Source organism: Poecilia reticulata, linkage group LG6, assembly GCF_000633615.1.
Source record: "Poecilia reticulata strain Guanapo linkage group LG6, Guppy_female_1.0+MT, whole genome shotgun sequence".
In the NCBI taxonomy this organism is placed as follows: Eukaryota; Metazoa; Chordata; class Actinopteri; order Cyprinodontiformes; family Poeciliidae; genus Poecilia; species Poecilia reticulata.
In genome coordinates, this window is record NC_024336.1 from 26,894,586 (window position 1) to 26,914,732 (window position 20,147).

A 20,147-nucleotide genomic window follows, 5' to 3' on the forward strand; every position below is an offset into this window, starting at 1 on the left:
ACAGCACAAATAGCGATAAAACCAGCTGACCAAACGTGCTGGAGTTCCACTTGGGTTGCTAGGTAACAGGACTGGGCTCTGCTAGGGTTGCTAGGTAACGGCACAGAGAATGTGACTCAACCACTGAGAGGGTTGCAAAGCAACTCATTTCCCAAACATTTTTTTTGACTTATTGTCAAAAAATTGCTGGTTTTTTTATTTTTATTATTGTTTTTAGAAGCAGTTGAGACCCAAATGGAAGCATAAAAAAACATGCAAAATGTGAATTTTGCATAACAGAACCCATTTAATGTTAAAACTCTCCATCCAACCTGACAGAGGTTGAGTTATTTTTTATAAATAAATGTGCAGCACTAATGGAGATTTACCCAAAGCTGATTCTCTATATAAAACACATTTCAGATTTTTATTTGCATTAAAAACGTGCTGTTGTTTCTGTTTGTAGTGTAACAAAATGTAGAAAAGGTCCAGTTATTAATACCACCTCAGCCCACTTATATTTGGTAATAATATGTAATATGGGAGTCCCTTGCTTTGACGTCACTTATACAACCTTCCCCAGACCAAGCTGTTGTTGCAGATATTATTCCAATGCTTGTTTTTTTTTTTTTTTTCCACGCTCCCTTTACTCGGCGTCCCATGGCAGAGCGGATGGGAAACTCTGATGTCATCAACCTTGGCGCAGCGGGACGGAGGAGCATGCAGACCCTTAGGGTGCCACGATTGGTGCCCATGTGTTATAGTGCCCTGTAGATGGTGAAATAGATGGTGTGGTGCTGCCCGCCTGTGCTGCACCTGCGTCCCAGCATGCTGATTGATCAGTTTGGTCATGTGGAATGTCACCATCTGCTCCCCAGTCCCACTCACCCCTTCTTGTGTGAATGCCAATCACTGGCAGGAAGATAGTTATTTAAGCCATGTCAAATCAGGCGCATGACAATCAGCAGAGTGCCAACAACACTTGGAGAGGCAACAGCATGTCATGCAGTAAAAATATACAATTTTAACAGCAACAACACTGACTGAAAAAGTGTCTATACATTTTTCTTCGTTTTTTAGAACGTCTCTGTTTTGGTTTCTCCTCCGCATCCGACCTCCTCATGGCCAACAATGTATCAAGGGGCCATCGGGAGTGACATTCTTCATAGCAGAACGTCAGAACCAGTGACATTTCAACCACAGGAAAATAAAGATATGCAAAAATGATCTCATTAACATTTGCATTACCTGTTTGGATAATCCCTTTTCTGACAAGACTGCAATTAACTAAGATTGATGCAAAGTTCAGGGTCAGGGGACTGTATAAATTGGCTCTTGGATCAGATATGTTTGTGTTATGAATGCTTAATGTGCCAGATAAGAAGACTGATCTCTGTCAGAGGAGAAGGTCACTCAGTAGCCACCAGTTGCCAGGGATTAGTTGTAAAACGGCTAAAATATTTACTGACATCAGCATTTGGATATTTTGGCTTTGTCATGACGTCTTCCTTAATTAGGTAAAAATAAAAGAAAAGCATGCAGTTGCAAAAGTCAACCAACGATTGCGCTGATAGAGAAGAAGAAGTGAGTGACCTCCTAACCTAGATAGCGCTGGTTTGGATCGCCAGGATTAGACTTTGACTTTAAGGAAGCTGAGCGGACAGCAGCTCACCTGAAGACAGATTGAATCAGGAGGAAAATCACGTGTTTGTCACCGTTTGAAGTTTCTAAATATATCATTCTGGTTTTAAAAAGATTTAGGTTAGTCTTTATTTTTGGACGCCAAACATCAGCTCCTCCGCATCTTCACTCTACAAAACAAAATTCTGACCAGGAAATTTTGTTTTGTAACAAAATTCCCTGTTACGTAACAAAATTGTAACAGATTAATAATCGTGATTATTAATCACGATTAATAATCAATTAATCATGATTGATTATTGAAGTAATCATCAACTTATTCAGTAATCGATTAATCGCTAACATACTTTAAAAACAAAAATTCCATTTGCTGAAAGAGTTTTTGAATATCGTTTTACTCACACACGCACAGTGGAAAGCTACTGGATAGTAGCCACGGCTGCTCTGGGACAGTCTGACAGAAGTGAGGCTGCCATGTACCGGCGCCACCAGATCCACTCAACACCACCAGTAGGTAAGGTGGGCAAAGTAACCAAGGACACAATGACAGAGGAAGACAGAGCAGGAATTGAACCAGCAACCTGCCAATTGTGATAGGACAAAGTCCTACCACTGTCGCCACCATTGTCCTGTTGTTTTTATAGCACAGTTTATTCACTGTAAAACATTTGGTTTAACTTGAAAATGAAAGTCCACCTGCTGCCTTGGAAATGCAGTTTAAGACACAAGAAAATAGTTTTGGTTTTAACTCAGAAATTAAAGTTCATGAAGTTGATTTAACAACAAGAGACAAGTTGTCTAAACATTGTTTTCTAACTTCATTAAACTTGAATTTTGAGTTTTAACTTAGTGCTGCAATTTAAACGAAATAATTATTTTTATATTATGCAAGAAAAAAACTGTCCTCACCTGGTTAAAGAGCCACATTTCTCTATTATTTTACTCACAATATCAAGTTAAAATAACTAATTATTTTACTTTAGAATAATTTAAATTCTTGTTTGAACAAACTTTCTGATCTGATGATGAATTTTATTAAACATCCCAATTGGTGTCAAATGTTTTTGTTACATTTGTGCAGCAAACATTTCCTTCATTCAGGTAGAGAAGAGAGGCTTTAGGTCATACTTCTCCGAAAAATAAGAAAAATAAAAATATCCCTTCAAAAATAAAGCAAAGCAAAAAGTGAGCAAGAATAAAAAAAATCTGTCATGTTTCATGAACCAGTTGAATCTCTCACTGACAAAATGGGTTCAAAGACATCCTGGCAAATAATGAAGTTTTTGCATTTTTGCACTATTTTATTTTCAATTCGAGTGTTAACAAGAAATAAAATACAGCACTCAGCTGCATTAGAGTCTGTCTTTACTGAAGAGTCGGTACTGTGGTTTGGAAAAGACTGTTTTTGTCCCAGCGGGAATCATTTGATTGGATTCTTGTGAGGTGTCTGTAAAACACCAAGTGGTGCCAGGACCGGGTGCCATACTGTAGCTCTGTGCATTGAGCCAACTCCATCTTTTCAGCCCCCTCTCTCATATAGAAGGCATGCTTAATGCAAGCCACAAATGAAATTGTACTTTTCGTTAATGTTGTTTGCATATGTTTTGGTTAAAAATGCTTCGTGTGGTGGATTTGACCTCATACGGGAAGGACGACTCTGTTTAGGAGATGCTGCAGACAATCACCCAGACAGACCAAATAACCTCCAAACCCAGCTCTCCATGCCACACGTGCCTGCAAATTAAGACCTGGCTCTATTTGTGAATGTAGGTCAGACAAGGCTGTAGTATCCAGTGTTTACTGGAAACCTCTACCTGTCTAACAGGAGATTATCTTGGTGGCGTCATCACTGCTTGTTGGTCCAGAGGAGGGATTTCTAGCCTTGTGTGTGTTCAACTTTGCACTTATGCAAGATGACATGAAAACAGGATGATATCTGAGCAATAAGGATCTCTCATCAGTACAATTATGTATTTTTTGGGGGTTATTCATCCATACGTTGATTGGGAATTCCCTAGTAATTTTGGTTTTCATGTGAATTTATTAATGTTTTTTATGCTTACAAAACCCAATGCCACCACAAATTGTAAATTAACGAGTTCTTTGTGTGATAATTTTCCACTTATAAGCAGAAAAGCTCATAAATGATGTAACATTTTAAAGCAAAAGCGTCATGTCTTGGCTACCCCCTCTGTGCCGGATGAAATGGTCCAGCCCTGATTTGCATAAGTTGTCTGCGGGTTGCTGCACGACCAGCAGGGGTGGGTTAGGGGAAGGAGTGTGTGTGGACGACACACCACACACATGAGTAAAGAGGTGGACAGAGGAGCCGTGTGTGGAGAGCGCTGAGAGTCTCGTTGTGATCCAGACAGAGTTATGTACTGTGCTCATCCTGCCCCTGGGACAGGCAACAACTCACTGATGTACTGCTACAACATGAAGCCAGTGAGTATCTTCATATTTTATCCACTATAAATTAGGTTGGTCATGGTTTGTTTGTGTGTTTGCTGCATTCTCTGCTGTCCTGTTAGTTCATTTCTTGAGTTTCGCTTCGAGAATCAACATCAGATTTGAATGCATTTGCAGTGGAAACTTGATTAAACATTTATGCCAGTTGAAAGTTGTTGGAGGAATGTCAGATTTTTGGGGATGTTGTCTTATTTAAACAGGATATTTGATAATGACTGGTGTGTTTTGAGGTGCAGAGGGAGAAAGCTTAGTCTTTCAGATGAGTCAGTGCTTTAATAAGATGTGAACTTGGCTTAAAGTTATAAAGTTGCAACATTAGGAATTACATTTTCTTGAACCCTTTCAGCTCCAGAGTAATCCTGTTGAGATGCACCAGTCAGGTTTCTCTTTGCTGACAATGAAATTCCAGTTTTAACTGATTCAGATTATTTTCCTTCTCAGGATTAAAATGTAAAACAGGTTTCATAATAGAGATTTTCTGCTGAACCCAGCAGAAAATGACAATCAAATTATCTCAATTTATGCATCAAAACCTCTTTCTGATTTTTACCAAACTACAAAAAAGTGCAACATTGGTCGATTTTTTTTTTTTACTTTGATGCATTTAATGATTAAAAAAACTGATCAAATCAGAAAAAACAGAACACAATCTATCCAACATGCTATAACTTTAAATTCACTTTTACTTCTTGTTCTAGGCTGACAAAAAGGCTTGTTTTTAAAATGCTTGAGTGAGACTTCCTGTTTGCTCTGTGCAATCCAGTCAAGCCTGGCAGCAGAAAAACATCTTGACATGAAGCAGATTGCCTCTATTTCTATTTGATTTAACCCCGCTACGTTGGAGCAGTCCCTGCACCGCTGCAACCATTATCAAAGGCAGCTTTGATCTCGGAGAGACTAACCACATCCAGACATCGTGGATCACAGAGGCAGAAAATTGGTTGCATGTGGCCGGAGTTGGCCACGGTGGAGCGAGGCATGGGCCTTGAATAGCAAGTTGATGTTTCACTTATCTCACATCTTGATGCTCTCTCTCTGTGTGTGTGTTTATAATGTTGCTCTTCTTGGAGGACTATATACATATCCCTGCCCTAAAAAGCTTTCCGTTAATAGAAAATAATAATTTATTGCTTTTGAATTTCTTCTGAACTGCAGGAGTAAAAAAAAAAAAAAAAGTGCATTATCATTTTGTGATCTGATGATTGATGGCTCCTAAATCAATGCTGTGCTAAAAGAGGGTGCCTTGGCGATGGCCCCTCTCCATCGGGGGCCAGAGAGGGCGTGCTGGGGCGGGGGTGTGACCATTATTAACGGGTCGCCTGCTATGCTGATGGTAAGGAGGACAATTGGCTTTATCCTCTGCCATATGCTGCCCGTGGCGGCTCAGACGGGCCGAGTGTCGACAGGGGCTCTTCTGTTTGGCCAAGCCCACAATCACCATGGGACTCTTGCCAGCCAGGGTCACGGCTCTGTGCGTGCACACGCGTGTGTGTGTGTGTGTGTGGTTTGCCTAAATGTGCGAGCCTTGCACAAGCGTACTCAAGAGAGTCTCTAATAGCCTGCTTTACAGAACTTGTCGTCCGGGTAACTGACACCCCATTGATGCAGCGCAGGGAGGTTTATTTTCATTTCCTGGGGCACATCAAAGCGACGGAGGGAAGTGCAGGTGCAGGCCGAGCCTCTTGGTGGTTTTGGGCAAGGCGAGCGCCTCTCTGAGGGTTTCTGTGTCTGCGTGAGTGCAGGGCATGCTTTAATCTGAAATTCATTTGCCGTTCAGAATATTTGTTTTCCATTTTGTGTTATCTTGAGCACAAATCATCAATCGATCAGTCAGTCAGTGCTTTACATCATATTAACACAAAAACACAAAGTCACAGAAGTACAAGTGCACCGATTGGAGTTTTCTGATCAATCATCGATTAACAATTGATAGCTGCAAACGTGCAGACATGACCTGGTGGGCCGGTCTGTCAGTCAAACCTCTCTCTGCAGAGCAGAAGAGGACAGAGGCTGATTTTTAAACATTTGCTGAGGTAAATAAGATCAGCTTCATATGTAGGCATTGGCCCATCACCAATCTCCCAGAATTAAGGAAATCAGTGCAAACCAACAAAAAACACACAGTCAACAAGCATTAGATTTTATCAAGTGCTGTCGTTCCACATCCAACTGTTGATTATTGTTTCATTTATGATGTCTCCAAACCAACTCTAAGCAGGAGGGCTTTAATCTAAATTTAAAGGAATCATGACAAATTGAAATTCAGTTTTATGTTTTTGGGGATCTGAATCGCAGCCGGACCTGATCATGATTAGCGCAGGGATTTCTCCTGGTGAACGGTTCCCAAATCCGGATGAGGAGGTGCATGGATCTGCAGATTATGGATTACCACCATGGCTCCAAGTGTGCATCCGCACTCTGTTTTGTTTTCGTTGCATTGTTACTTCAGATTGCTCCCATGCAAGCTACAAATTCACTGTGATTAAATCAAGAACTCACTGTCTGACAACATAAAGGAGAAATCTGAGAACACATGAAAAACAAAAATGACATTTTGAAGACTTTGGGACTCTAAGTCAGAGTTTTATCCACAAATGTAGAAAACATTTATGTGACCCTGCATGAGAGCTGATCCCAAAGAGGCCAGAATAATTTTTTATTTTTTTATTTAACCAGGTAAGTTAAATAAAAGTTTTTATAAACAACCAGTTCAGAAAACATTAAAGCATCATAAAACTTAAAAACAAACAGCAGAAAACAAAAGAATATTATAAAACAGAGGTTAAAAAAACTGCAGCCATATTCATCTGCAGACCTTATGCTCACTTTTTATGATGCTGTTGTGATTTGGCTCTATAAATGTAACCAAATTGCTAATGATTGAGCTTCCAGGACCAAAAATAACACAAATGTCCAGGAATCCTGAAGGAAAATGTCTGGACATCTGCAACACTGAGATCAAGTGAATTTTAGTTATGCATAAAGATACAAAGCACACCTGCAAATCCACATCTAAAATAATCCAAACGAAACTCTGACTAAGACAATGTGGTGTGACTTTAAACATCTAAATGTGAGAAAAAAATAATATGACATTTTTTCTGTATTAATGTGTTAATTTTTTCCACATGCTAACTGGAATTAGCTTTACAGCCCAACATCCTGCACCAGAGTAGGAAAATGATCAGTTGTTAAGGTGGTTTTAATTGTTTTTTCAGGTTTATGGGCAGCCTCCCAGCTCTGATGGCAACTCAACTTCACACTCATCAAGCAAAGTCCCCAGCAATGTGTTTGCAAGCACCTTCTTTGGTGAGTTCAAGCCCAGCGAAACCTCGAAACACTCATTATCCAACAATAACAATCAAATGTTTCTTGAAGTATCATGCTTCTTCTAGCTTTTGTAGCAGGTTATAACATATGACCACCATGTGATCCTCTTGTCCAACCTCCTTGTTTACTTTTATATAGAATTAGATATAAAATGATGAGAAGATGAGGCTAATTTGCCACAATGGATGCAAGATAAATATGAGGAAAGTGATAAATTGGTGATTAAATATTAAAAACTAATCAGTATGATACTTTATTGATAGCACACCATTTTCAAAAACAATAAATCTTACAAAGTATGTTTGTCTCTTTCAATCAAAATATCATATACACTTGAATTAAGACAAAACTTATAAATTTCCAGCAAGATATAGGAGCTTGTTTTAAGTCATTAAAATGCTAGTTTGATTGGCAGAGTTTTTTTCACTCAAAACATGGGAAACATGTCTTGTTATAAGTGAAATACCTGCCAGTTTTTAATAGATATTAAGGAATTTGTAACCTTGAAAAAGCTTCTATAGATTGCTGAGAAATTACTTTTAAATTCAAGTGTATTAAAATATTTGGTGAGATTTTGTGTTTTTGCAATGTGTGAGACAAAAATGGTCAAAAAGAAGCTGACGCACACAAAAAGCATGATTAAAATAAAAAAAGACCAACAAAAGAAAAAAAGAACAAAAACATGGATCAAATAAAATAAACTGGAAACCGGTGAACAATGAAAATAGAAAACAAAACACTTAAAACCTAATAGCAAGGGAATATTTAAATGTTTGTGACAAAAAGTAAACTACAATCATGTCAGAATATGAAACTGGCTAAAACTGTTCAATAAATAAAACACAAATAGAAAACTAAAACAAATAATAAATGAGTTTAGTTATTACACTGCACTGTATGAGTATGTTTTCCTTTGTTGCTATTAATATCATAGACCATGAATACATTATTCACCCCGGTGTAAAAGAGATATATGAAATGAGCAGCATAGCTACCAAACATGTCCTGTGCTGTTTAATTGAGACAGTAAAACTTAGTTATTGCATGTAATTTTTTTGCACCGGGGTCCAGTCTTCTGCTTTATAACTTGACTGGCAGTTCAGGACACCTCAGCAGTTCAGGCGATAAAACATGATTCTTTATTTTAGAGGGGATGAGCAATTCTCCGGACATCTGGAGCGCCGTAAACGGGCTGAACCAGCAGGGCTATGAAGGTGCGCTGGGGGCCTCGGCGGGGCACCAAGCACAGCTGGGGAGCTACAGCAGCCTGCAGCCGGCCCACGGTAACCTGGTGAGTTTTCCTTCATCAGCCCTGGTGAATGTTGATATAAAAACTCTTGTTTTTAAAACGCGTTTGCATTCTGCTCAGGATTTCTCTCCTCATTCGGTGCTGGCGGCTGAAATGAACAGAGGTTTACCGCCGATGTCCACCTTTCACCGCAACAACACGGTGTCCCGCTCTCCCTCTGACAGCCACTCCGAGAATCCAGCAGGTGAGGAAAATAAAAAAATAAGAGCTTACTTTTACTCGTTGTTGCACGCTGCAAAATATATATAGCATTTTTTTTCTTTTTTTTTTCCAGTGTAAATGTCTTGGTACACTTGAAATAAGAAAAACTAACTTACAAATTTAGGAGATTTGGCTGGAAAAACTATATTGCGTGTGCACACAAGATATTGACCCTTTTTAACTACGTCACTTATAGGCGCCATGATGGACGTGGGAAGTGAGAATTAGGAGTCACTTTAGTTATTTTCCAAAGTTGTTTTTGCCAGTTTATTCATGGCTTCTTCTTTTTCGAGTCAAGCTAATTAACACACCTGGTTGGGGCTCAAATATTTTCTAATACATCGGTATTTACAGAAGTTGGATACTGCTAGCTTAGAAACCGGCCCATTCCTCCACCCTCCTGACTTGTTGATGAAATTACCGACTTTGTCTGAATTCACACCACATGATTTATCACTATGTCATAAACGGCGTTTCCCTTTACACTGGAGAAGCATTAAAAACGTACAAAAAGCCGAGACGCTAACCAGTTTTTTTCCATACATGCTAGGCTACATGGTGCGACATTGTTTCCATGGTTACCAATGGTTAGATTGGTAACCATATGGACTTTATAAATAAGTCCATATACTTATTTATAAAGTATATGGACGTTAGTCTTCTTACCTTGTAAAAGGCGTTCGCTACAAATCCGCCATTACACCGAGGGTTAACCCTCACTATGATTAACGGCTGCTCTCCATTTCCCATCTTTTCTCACTAAAAGTTACACAATAAAATGACTTTTGGTTTCTATCATTCTCTGCTAGTGCAGCCGACCGCCCAGCACCCTACTACCATTTTAAAGTGAAATCAACTTAATAAAGCGATATTAGGTTATCACGTGCGTTTTTTGACAGGCTTTACGTGACATGGCGGAGTGGCGGTGAGAGTGACGTCAAAGCCTGGGTCAAGGGTCAATTATTGACTCAATTTGAGTCAATATTGATTAAAAAATAATTCACCTCAAACATGGGGAAATATGTTGTTATTAATTGAAAAATCTGATAATTTTTATCAGTATTAAAGAATTTGTAACTTTATAAAAGCACATAAAGTGCAAGTTTTAATGGTTTTCATATTGGTGGAATTTCTAATAGTTTTTATTTATTGTTTGACCTCATTTTCAAAAATGGAAACGAGGGATTTTTGATTATTGTAACGGCCTCTGTGAATATGCCATTTGCTTAAGTTTATAATAAGATCAATAATATATTATTCAGTTTTTTTTAGCTATTGGGCTGTCAGTGAAGCTAAATAATAGAACTTCAATAAAAGTCAAAATCAAAATGCAAATAATTTTCCAGAATTGTGTAGAGAAAGGATAAAACCAAACTAAATAAAAAATATTTTCTGGGTTTTTTTCACAGAAAGAGCAAATCACATTTATATCTTTGTTAAAATGTTGTAAAAGATTTTGGATAAGGAGAGCCTGTGAATCATTTTAAATTATATAACTTTTTATTTTATTAATTATCATGTATCTGGTTGGTGAAGTCCAAATCTTATTCCTGTTAAGGTTTAACTATTATGTTTGAAAAAGTTGGTTTTTGTGTGTACATTTACATATTCTTTGCTTTGTTTTTTTATTGCTTTGTTTAAAGTAAAGAAAGCACATATTTCTATATATTTACATAATGTCATAATAAATGTGTTTGTTTAGTTTCAGGAAGCCAAGTGAATGTGCCAGGAACGTCACAGACAGGCGATACCCTGGGAAAAGCTTTGGCCTCTGTAAGTACGAACCACCTCACTCTCATTAAAGCTACTTATCTGTGCTCTGTAATGTTCAAACGGGTCAGGTCAGAGCATAAAACCAAACCTTGGGAGTCCCACACCTATAATTCATAACTTCCTGTGGGGCGACAGAAGAGCACCACACATTAAAGGAGGGTTACAGTCGTGTATCGGGACGTTTTATTGGCTGCAGTGCGGTAAAATGACAGGAAAGGATGAGTTTAGTTCAGGTTACGAGGAAGCTCCAGGGCTTGTGGCAGCAGCTGTTAAAGCTTACACAGAAATGACAAGTTGTGCTTTTAAAATGATCCATGCTCTGGTTCCTCTGCTGCTCCGTCTCTCTGTCAGATTTATTCCCCCGATCACACGAGCAGCAGCTTCCCCTCCAGCTCCTCCACACCAGTGAGATCTCCTTCCCCGCTCCCAAATGCGGCCGAATCTACAGGTAGGAAAGAAAAATAATCATTGTTTATTAGAGTTTTATGTTTTCATACAGAATATCATGATTTTTCTTATGGTTTTCTTTCTTTTTAGGGAACAACTTGTGGCCCCGCAGTTCAGTTCAGCCACCGGTGTCGCCCCACTTTGAGTCCTCACTCATATCACTGGTAAAGATCTGGATCTTTTTTTTAATTAAATCTCTGTGTCACATTGCAAATTTTACAAAGCATTTTTGGTCTTGTTTTTAGTGCAAATAATACAAACCTAAGTTATGAGATATAAGATCTTGTTCTAAGTCAATAATTCTTGAATATTGATAAAAAGTTAGTAGTTGCATCGGCAGGTTATTGTAACAAACTCTTTATTTTCTCTTTTAAAAAAAGGAACCTAATTGTTTATTTGATTCTAATAATGTATAAAAAGTCATAAGTGATTAAATAAAAACATTTAGTAGAATAGACAATACTAAAATAAATATTACATTTGGTGAAAAAAGATAAAAATTTGATTTCCCAAAACATGAAAAATAAATTTTATGTCTGGAGCATAAACTACAAATGAAGAGTCCACTGCACTGAACCAATTGAAAACCTCATGGCTATTCCACCAAATATTGATTTCTCAGATAAAACATCAGTATTGCTGTTTCTAAATGAATATAAACTTGTTTTCTTTGCAGTGAGGTCTGAAAGCGCTACATCTTTTTAGTTATTTTGACCATTTCTCATTTTCTGCAAATAAATACTAAATTTTTGCTTGAAATTTCAGACACGTTGTCAGTAGTTCATAAAATAAAGCAACAAAGTTTATTTTAACATAAACCTATAAAGAGTAAAACTGATCATTTTAAGTGGTCTCTGAATTTTTTCCAGAGTTTATATTAAACTAATGGTTTCTGTGTCTGTTGATGGTTTTAGTCTCAGGTGGAGGACCGCCTGGACAGATTGGACGACGTCATCCACGTTCTGAGGAACCACGCCGTGGGCCCCACTTCCTGTCTGCCCAGCGACATCCACGGCTTACTGGGCCAGTCCCACCACAGCCACCCAGCCAGCGCCGCGCCGCTCAGCTGTCACACTCCAGCAATGGTTAACAAACATTACTTCAAAGTATCAAAATGGTGTAAAAATGTCTCCTGTGTAATTCTGCATTGTTCAGCCCGTCCTCTTTCAGCAGATGATGGGATTTTACTCCAGCTGGAATAAAAGTCTACCATGTTCACAGGGAAAGGATATTTAGTCTAATCCTTTGGGGGCGGGCATATTAAATTCTCCCACTATCCTTTTTTCTAATGATGTGTCAGATAGAAGTGGATCATCCTGAAGAGAATTGGGGTGAATTTAAATGGTGTGCAGTAGTTTTAGGAGGAGGATTATGCTTGTCTGGAATTGAATTGAACAGAGGATCTGTTTGGGCTTTTCGGTAACACTTTATTTGATATATTCAGTAAATAAGGACACTTTTAATGCAAAGTTGCACTGAAAACTGCATTAATAGTCCGGTAAAAGTGTAAAACTTTCTTTATTCAGTCAATAATGACACTATAAAAGCAAATTTCCATTAAAACTTGCATTAAAATGGTCAACTGTGCATTATTTGATAAATAATGACATTTTTAATGCAAAGTTTGATTAAAACTTGCAATAAAAGTCACTTAAAAGTATAAACTTTCAATTTTCCAGTCAATAATGACACTTTTAATGCAAATTATATTAAAACGTACATTTAAAGTCTATTAAAATAGCAAACCTTGCATTATTCAGTCAATAATGACACTTTTAAAGAAATTTTCATTATAAAACTTGAGTTTAAAGTCCATTAAAAGTGTAAACTTTGCATTATTTGATCAACAATGACACTACAAAATTACATTTTCTTTAAAAATGTTAATAAAAGTCCATTAAAAGTTTAAACTTTTCATTATTCAGTCAATAACGACACTATAAATTCACAGCCATATTTAACGCTGCGGAAAATAGTTTAATATTGGTTCCATCAGACAAGATCACGTCCCAAAAACCAGAAGTGGAAGGATTTTGTGTTTTTCACAAAAAAAACACAAAATCTTACAAAGTATTTTTACTCTAGTTTCGAGTGGAAATATCTTAGTGCACTTGAAATAAGACAAAACTAACTTACAAGTATCTTTTCACCAAGAAACAGGAGCTTGTTGTTAATGTCTTGTTTTAATGACGGATTATTTCACTTCTAAATAGTATTTTTTATTAATATTAATTAATAAAAAACCCGTAATAAAATATTCTGTAGTACTTCTAACTTGACAAAGTGCGTTGAAAGAGTTCAATGCAAAGCAGTGCTTGTGTCTTGAGAGAAAAACTGCTGAAGTTCATCATTTACAGAGGGAATCTGACTCATGTCTGACTCGTATTGCTTTTTGTGGCTCCTAAAGGTTGAAGGCGTCTCCATGAACAACAATCACTCAGCCTTCCAGAGCCGAACACAAAATGGCCACCCGTATCCGCCCAGACAGAGGAACACATTCTTACATGGTGCAGGAGGAGGAGGAGGTACTTATTCCTCCTCTTTTACCAGTGTTTTTCTCATTTAAAAAAAAAAATTGTTTTATTGCAATATATGTTTGGTTTTGCACAGGCGGTGGCTTGGGTGTTCAGAGTAACCTGGAGTTAAAGATGGAAAGCAGGGAAGTGGAGGAGATGATGCACACCAACCACGACCACGGCTCAGACAGCCCGAGATCCGATGAGGAGAGTGAACTCAAAACACACGGAGAGAACAGCGCGCAGAACAGGTAACAGCTGAGAGTAAAATACATTTATTATTTAAAAACAATCATCCAGTCTATTATATCTTCACTGAATAGTTAAAAAACAGTTAGACCACATACTGGAAGTAACTTTTCAGTAAGATATAGGAGCTTGTTCTAAGTATATAATTCCTTTATATTGATGAAAAAGTTATAATTGACGATAAACTTAAAAAGTAAAAAATAAAGTCAAGATTAGTAGGAGTATAATTGAGTCTTGTAATATTTTTTTAAATGGGATTTTTTTTCTCCAACAAAATAAATAAACTCCAAGTCAAGATTAGATTTCTTTTAAATAAAACCTCCAGTTTGAGATGTTGCTGCAATAAGAGATTAGTTCATTTTAAAGGTTTTTACACACTGTTAGGTGTTGTACTTTATAAGAGGTGCAAGCAAATTCAGTCTTTTAATTTTCATGTTAAATACAAAAATGACAGAGGTTCTCTTTCTAAAACTAAAATCAATTAAAATCTCTTATTATTCACACCAAACATCTGTTGTCTGTTTTCAAGCAGAATAGACAATAATGAATAACAAACATTCAAATTATATTTTTAATAGATGTCTAGTGGTTGTTGAATTAGCATAAGCTTTTTAAAAATGTATTTAATCAAACCAAATAAAACCATGTTATCAAAGTGACCAGAAGAGGGCAGAGAAAACCAAATAATAACTGTCCTCTCTTTTCACCTTCTCTTAAGTTTTATATTTTTGTTTAACCTGCAAACATTTCCCTTCTCACATGCTTGCCGTATGGGTTTCGTTGCAGCATCCATGAGGACGAGGACCTGAGCCCAGAGCAGAAGGCCGAGCGCGAGCGAGAGCGCAGGATGGCCAACAACGCCAGAGAGCGTCTGCGTGTGCGGGACATCAACGAGGCCTTCAAGGAGCTGGGCCACATGTGTCAGCTGCACCTGAAGAGCGAGAAGCCGCAGACCAAACTGCTGGTTCTGCACCAGGCCGTGGCCGTGATCCTGAGTCTGGAGCAGCAGGTCAGAGGTCAGTGCAACAGCGGAGCAGGAATGTGCTGTAAGTGATTGGGGGATGTCTGAGAGACCAGACAGAAATGGTCTTAAAGCCTACATAAAGAATATTGCTTCATTTTTTAAAATTACAACAATGACTTTGAATTAAATCTTTACACAGTCAGAAAAAGGTGGTTTACAGATATAGTAGTGCACTTGATTAATTTTGTTCTATCATGCAGCGCCATAGTTTTATTATGTTTCCTGAAATTATTTTTAAGCATTATTTTATAGGTGCAGCATCACAGCTTCTTTTTGAAGAACTATTTTTATACACGGTTTATGGTTTTTAGTTATTTTACTTTTTTTTTATTGTGAGTTGTAAACTGCAATTTGCTATTTTGCCCTTTACTGCTGTGATGCATGTATTTTCCCTTGGCTAGCATGAATTGCCCTATATCTAGCTAGCTTCATAGCTACCAAGCCATCTACCTAGCTACCTAGGTAGCTAGATATCTATCAATCTATCTAGCGATCAAGCTAGCTACGTAGCTATCTAGTTACCTAGGTAGCTAGATATCTATCAATCTATGTAGCGATCTAGCTAGCTACATAACTATCAAGTTATCTACCTAGATACCTGGGTAGCTGGATATCTATCAATCTCGCTATCAATCTATCTAGCTAGCTATCAGCTACGTAGCTAGCCAGCTAAGTTGCTAGCAGGATGTCTGTCTGAATAGAGTTTAATTGGACTTTTTGACTTTTTAACAACTTTAGGTTCTAAACTATGATACCTGAGTTCAGTTTCTCCATTTTTACATTTACTGTTTTTGTAACCACTAAAATTTTCCGTTCTGCAGAGAGAAACCTGAACCCGAAGGCTGCATGTCTGCGGAGAAGAGAAGAAGAGAAGGCGTCCAGCATCATGTCGGATCCGCAGTCTGTACATCTCGCTTTCCATCCGAGCCTGACGGACCCGTCGAACCCCCTGGGTCACCTCTGAGCACCTGATACAGACAACTCAAAGTCTCACTTAAAGCATTTCATTCATTTACATCACGATCAGTTTAAATCACTGTACAAACTGATACAACGGCTTTCAAAAGTGTTCCTACCCCTTGAACTTTTTACACATTTTGTCACATTACATCCACAGACTGCAATGGGTTTTGTTGAAGTTTTATCGTAGTTGTGATTTGCAGGGATGATGACATAGTTTTAAATATTTTATACAGATAAAATTTGTATTCAGCCCCCGTTGGTCAATAAAATCTTTTGGGCACAACAAAAGACTAAACTTTTTGCCCATTCTTCTTTGCAAAATAGTTCAAGGAAATTGGGGCCTTTATAAAAGCATACCACACTTTTCAAATGATTATTTGTAAAAAAAAAATATATATATAATCCACTACTTGTTGCTCGATATCAAGAAAATCCCAATTAACAACGTTAATGTTTGTTACTGTAACATGACAAAATGTAGAGGAGTTTCAGGAAGGATGAACATTTTTGCAAGGCACTGTACATACACGATATTTGATTAACAGCCAACACTTTGGGATAAACTTTCACAATACAATTAAATGATTTGTAATTGCTGCGTTTTGGACGAATCAGTTCAAATTTGTCCAGAGCGGCTCCCTGATCAGAAAGTGTGATGCAATCGAACAATCATTTCTCCTCTTTCCAAACGGACTTTTATAACTTTGTGCCTAAACACGACTCGTATCAGACAAATGCATTGTAAGCTGCAGGTGTTTTGTACATATTTTGTAGTTTTATTGCTAATATTTGTGTTGCAGTACATCAGAATGGACTGGAGAGTTACGTGTGCAGTCTAAAATTGGCAAACAATTTTGTTAGTCATATTTTTACAAAGCTCAGTGGGCAGACTTTGTCACGTTTTGTTTTTAGGCAACATATTTCATTTTTCCTGTGGGCTCTGTGTGAATGTGTGTGTGAGAGTGTGTGTGTGTGTGTGTGTGTGTGTGTGTGTGTGTGTGTGTGTGTGTGTGTGTGTGTGTGTGTGTGTGTGTGTAAGTACTGCAGGGGTTTGAACATTCTGTGAATGAACAGATCTCCAGGAATGTTCTTTTTAATCTCACATGGACATCCAACCTGGTCTGTTATTGTGTTTTTATATTTCTTTAATGCACTGCTACCAGGATTTTACTTTCTGTATCTCCGGAGGACTTAATCCTCCTTCTTGTAATTGTTGCTCTGCAGATGTAGTCAAACAAACCCTGTGCATGTTTAAGTTTTGAACTTAAAACACATTTTTAAGTTATAAGTTATCTTTTATACAAATATTGTGAACTTATTCATATGTCTTGATGTGCTTTTAATTGTTATTTTAATCATGAAGCCTGTTTTTTTTGTGCAGTTTACTAGCTGTACCTAAATTTAATGCTCTGAGCAATACAGTGTTAAAAAACAAACAATTTTCACTCACTGCATTGTTGAACATAAAGAAACACCAACATAATCTGAAACACTTATAACATGTGCAGTATGTGTACAGTTTGAGTTCCAGGCATGTGTTGATATGAAAATGTAGCAATAAATGTCTTTCTAAAAATGCTTTTCCTCTCTTATGTTCCAGTATTTTAAAATTTGAACACATAATAAAGTCATCTGCATAGAGTATGATATAAAGTTACTTAGAATCCATAAAGTCATTTTCAAAAGAGAAATGTTGTGAAGGAAGTTACTCAACACACATTTTGCAAAGAAAAATGCTTTATTCAAAGCTTGATACTTTATTTTGATCAACCTCAGAGGCTTGATGAAGAAAAACGTAAAGAAATTAGACAGAAAATAAAGTGATTAGTGATGCTAATACGTTATATATGGAGAATCTTTTACTATAACAATAACTGATGCGAATTAGAAATAACAGTTCATATATTAAAAAATGATGTGTTGATGACTAATAATTTCATAATCTTTTCATTGTGCACTGTTCATTGTGCACTGTAAAACATTTTAGCCACATTTAGTTTTGTCTACTCTCTTCTGCTCTTTAAGTCAAATAAATTTATCCAGTTTTAGATTTTGAACCTAAATGTGAGTTTGTGAAAGATAAACTTACAGCAGTAAGTTGTGTTAACTTGTTATTAATTTAGTCAAACCTCCAAGAGTTGAATAAACTGAGTTTTTAGGTTTGCACTTGAGAATAATGTCCTGTTCACACTAAATGTTTGAGATTAATTCATTGTGATGTTTAATAAAATTTATAATCAGATCAGAAATATTCTTCATGCAATTTGAAACAAGAATTTAAGTAAAATAAGTATTTTAACTTAATATTGTGAGTAAATAATAGAGAAATGTGGCTCTTTAACTCAGTGAGGACAGTTTTGTGAAATAATTATTTGGTATAAATTGCAGCATTAAGCTAAAACTCACAATTCAAGATTAATAAACTTTAAAAGAATGTTTGGACAACTTGTCTCTTGTTGTTAAATCAACTTCATGAACTTTAATTTCTTAGTTTAAACCAAAACAATTTTCTTTTTGACTTAAATTGCATTTTTAAGGCAGCAGGTGGACTTTCATTTTCAAGTTAAACCACCTGTAAATGTTTTACAGTGTATAAAATATTAATAGAAATAACAGTGATTTCAACAAACTTGTTTACAGTAATAATAATAATGCAAAAATATGTTATTATTTGAAACATGAAAATTTATATATGAATTTCTTATTATTATTCCTCATTATTGTTGTTTTTATGCACATTTTTGTATTTACCATGTTACAAATAAAGCCTCATCATTCATCAGTGGAACATTAAGTAGGTAAAACAACAAAATTCAACAATAAATTCACAAGGTAACAGGAAAGCAAGATTAGGGCTACTAAAAAAACAACTTCTGACTTTAATCTCAGAATTCTTAGAAAAATTATGAGATTAAAGTCAGAATTCTGAGATTAAAGTCAGAAATCTATTTTTCCTAGTGGCCCTAATCCTCTTCCGTAGATGTGAGCACAATGCACGAGGGATGTTGGGTTTTTCAAAATAAAGCAAGACGGAAAAAAGTCATGTCAACATCTGGAGAAAACATGATTGGGAGGAAATCCAGAACAACAACTGCCAAAAAAAAGTTAACTAAGAAAGAGAATAATAAGAAAAGTATTGAATATTAATCCGGAAATAAGCCTCTTTTTTAAAAAATATAACTATTACAAACCTCCAGTGCTGTTTTCACCATCATGTCAGCGCACTTATGCGGACAGCTGCCGCTCACTCTGCGGGTTTCTGTGGCGTTTTTACGTCAGCAGCAGCGGTCATATGATGAGCAGCAGCGCGGAGTGACCGCCTCTCTGAGCGGGACTCCGGGATCCAGTCCGGGCGGAGGCAGAGCAGCCGGATCGCTTCGAGGAGGAGGAGGTGGAGGAGGAAGACCTACCGCTCCTAAAACCGGACACACACACGCACACACACGGTAAGTTTCTGATCGACTTTAAGATCTCACGCTGTTTTATTCCGTTACTTTACGCAGCAGCTCGTTTAAGTTAAAGTTTGAAGTGTGAAAGTTTAGACAGCGCAGAACCAGAACCTCACACGCCTTATGGATGATTTCCTTTCACATGCTCCTGTTGCCAAAATGTCCACCAACAAGAAAAATAATGTGACCAAAAGACTTAAATTTACAATTAATATATATATATTTTCTTCACCAGTGGGTCACCAAACTACTTTAAGATGTCAGTTTGAAGGCTTTAAATGATACTGTTATTACAGAGATCCTTTGTTTGCTGTTAGTCCACTAATTTTAAATTAGTTTAAGAGGTCAGACTGTTTTTCGTTATTAAACTGATGTTATGAGTATAGTTAACCTTACAGAGATCAAAATCTGTTGTATTTCTCTTAATCTGATCACTTTAAGTCTGCAAATGTGTATTTTAATACCATTTGTTTTTTAGTTTATTAAAAATAAGATAAAGTTTATTCTCTGTCAGTGAAAGTTTTCCGTGTTTTCTGTGTTTTGGGTGAAGTAGTTAAAGGAGAAAAAGAGAAAACTGAACTGGTTAAAATCATAATGTGCAGGTCAGATGCAAAAGAAACAAAAACCGGTGTTGTGAAAAAATCTTATCAGTTCATCTTTATTCATAAGCAAGGAAACTTGGATGACTTTATTATCAAATGCGCAATCTATGCACTGAAAGCATCTCAAAGTTGACAATTCAGTTCAAACATATTTTATTTATCCTGAAGAAAAATGAAATGACACCAATCCCCCCC

The 20,147-nt window shown here is 36.9% G+C and overlaps 2 protein-coding genes across 4 annotated transcripts in view; both read left to right on the top strand.

The window, feature by feature from the left end:
• The first annotated feature begins 3,891 nt into the window (after positions 1-3,891).
• LOC103466449 (transcription factor 12-like) lies at positions 3,892-16,876 on the top strand. 2 transcript variants are annotated; one of them, XM_008412011.1, is made up of 12 exons: positions 3,892-4,065; positions 7,308-7,398; positions 8,568-8,710; positions 8,789-8,912; positions 10,632-10,702; positions 11,054-11,150; positions 11,240-11,313; positions 12,064-12,234; positions 13,557-13,674; positions 13,760-13,916; positions 14,701-14,930; positions 15,760-16,876. In XM_008412011.1, the coding sequence occupies exons 1-12, from the start codon at positions 3,997-3,999 to the stop codon at positions 15,900-15,902; spliced, it is 1,488 nt and encodes a 495-aa protein (XP_008410233.1). In that variant the 5' UTR covers positions 3,892-3,996; the 3' UTR covers positions 15,903-16,876. The 2 variants fall into 2 exon arrangements, with proteins under 2 accessions (XP_008410233.1, XP_008410235.1); XM_008412013.1 differs by having other exon boundaries at positions 13,557-13,671.
• A 2,223-nt stretch (positions 16,877-19,099) lies between these two features.
• The window catches only part of LOC103466448 (cingulin-like protein 1), a 17,233-nt gene continuing 16,185 nt past the window's right edge, over positions 19,100-20,147 (top strand). For both annotated transcript variants that reach the window (XM_017305550.1, XM_008412009.2), the window contains exon 1: positions 19,100-19,347. In XM_017305550.1, the coding sequence (XP_017161039.1) occupies positions 19,115-19,347 (233 nt within the window). In that variant the 5' untranslated portion in view covers positions 19,100-19,114. The remainder of the gene's footprint in view (positions 19,348-20,147) is intronic.

Excerpts from the sequence above, each read along its gene's own strand:
- LOC103466449 (XM_008412011.1), top strand. The coding sequence starts at position 3,997 with ATGTACTGTGCTCATCCTGCCCCTGGGACAGGCAACAACTCACTGATG. Across the intron at positions 11,314-12,063 it reads AGTCCTCACTCATATCACTG|TCTCAGGTGGAGGACCGCCT; the intron begins GTAAAGATCTGG and ends TGATGGTTTTAG. Across the intron at positions 13,917-14,700 it reads GAGAACAGCGCGCAGAACAG|CATCCATGAGGACGAGGACC; the intron begins GTAACAGCTGAG and ends GTTTCGTTGCAG.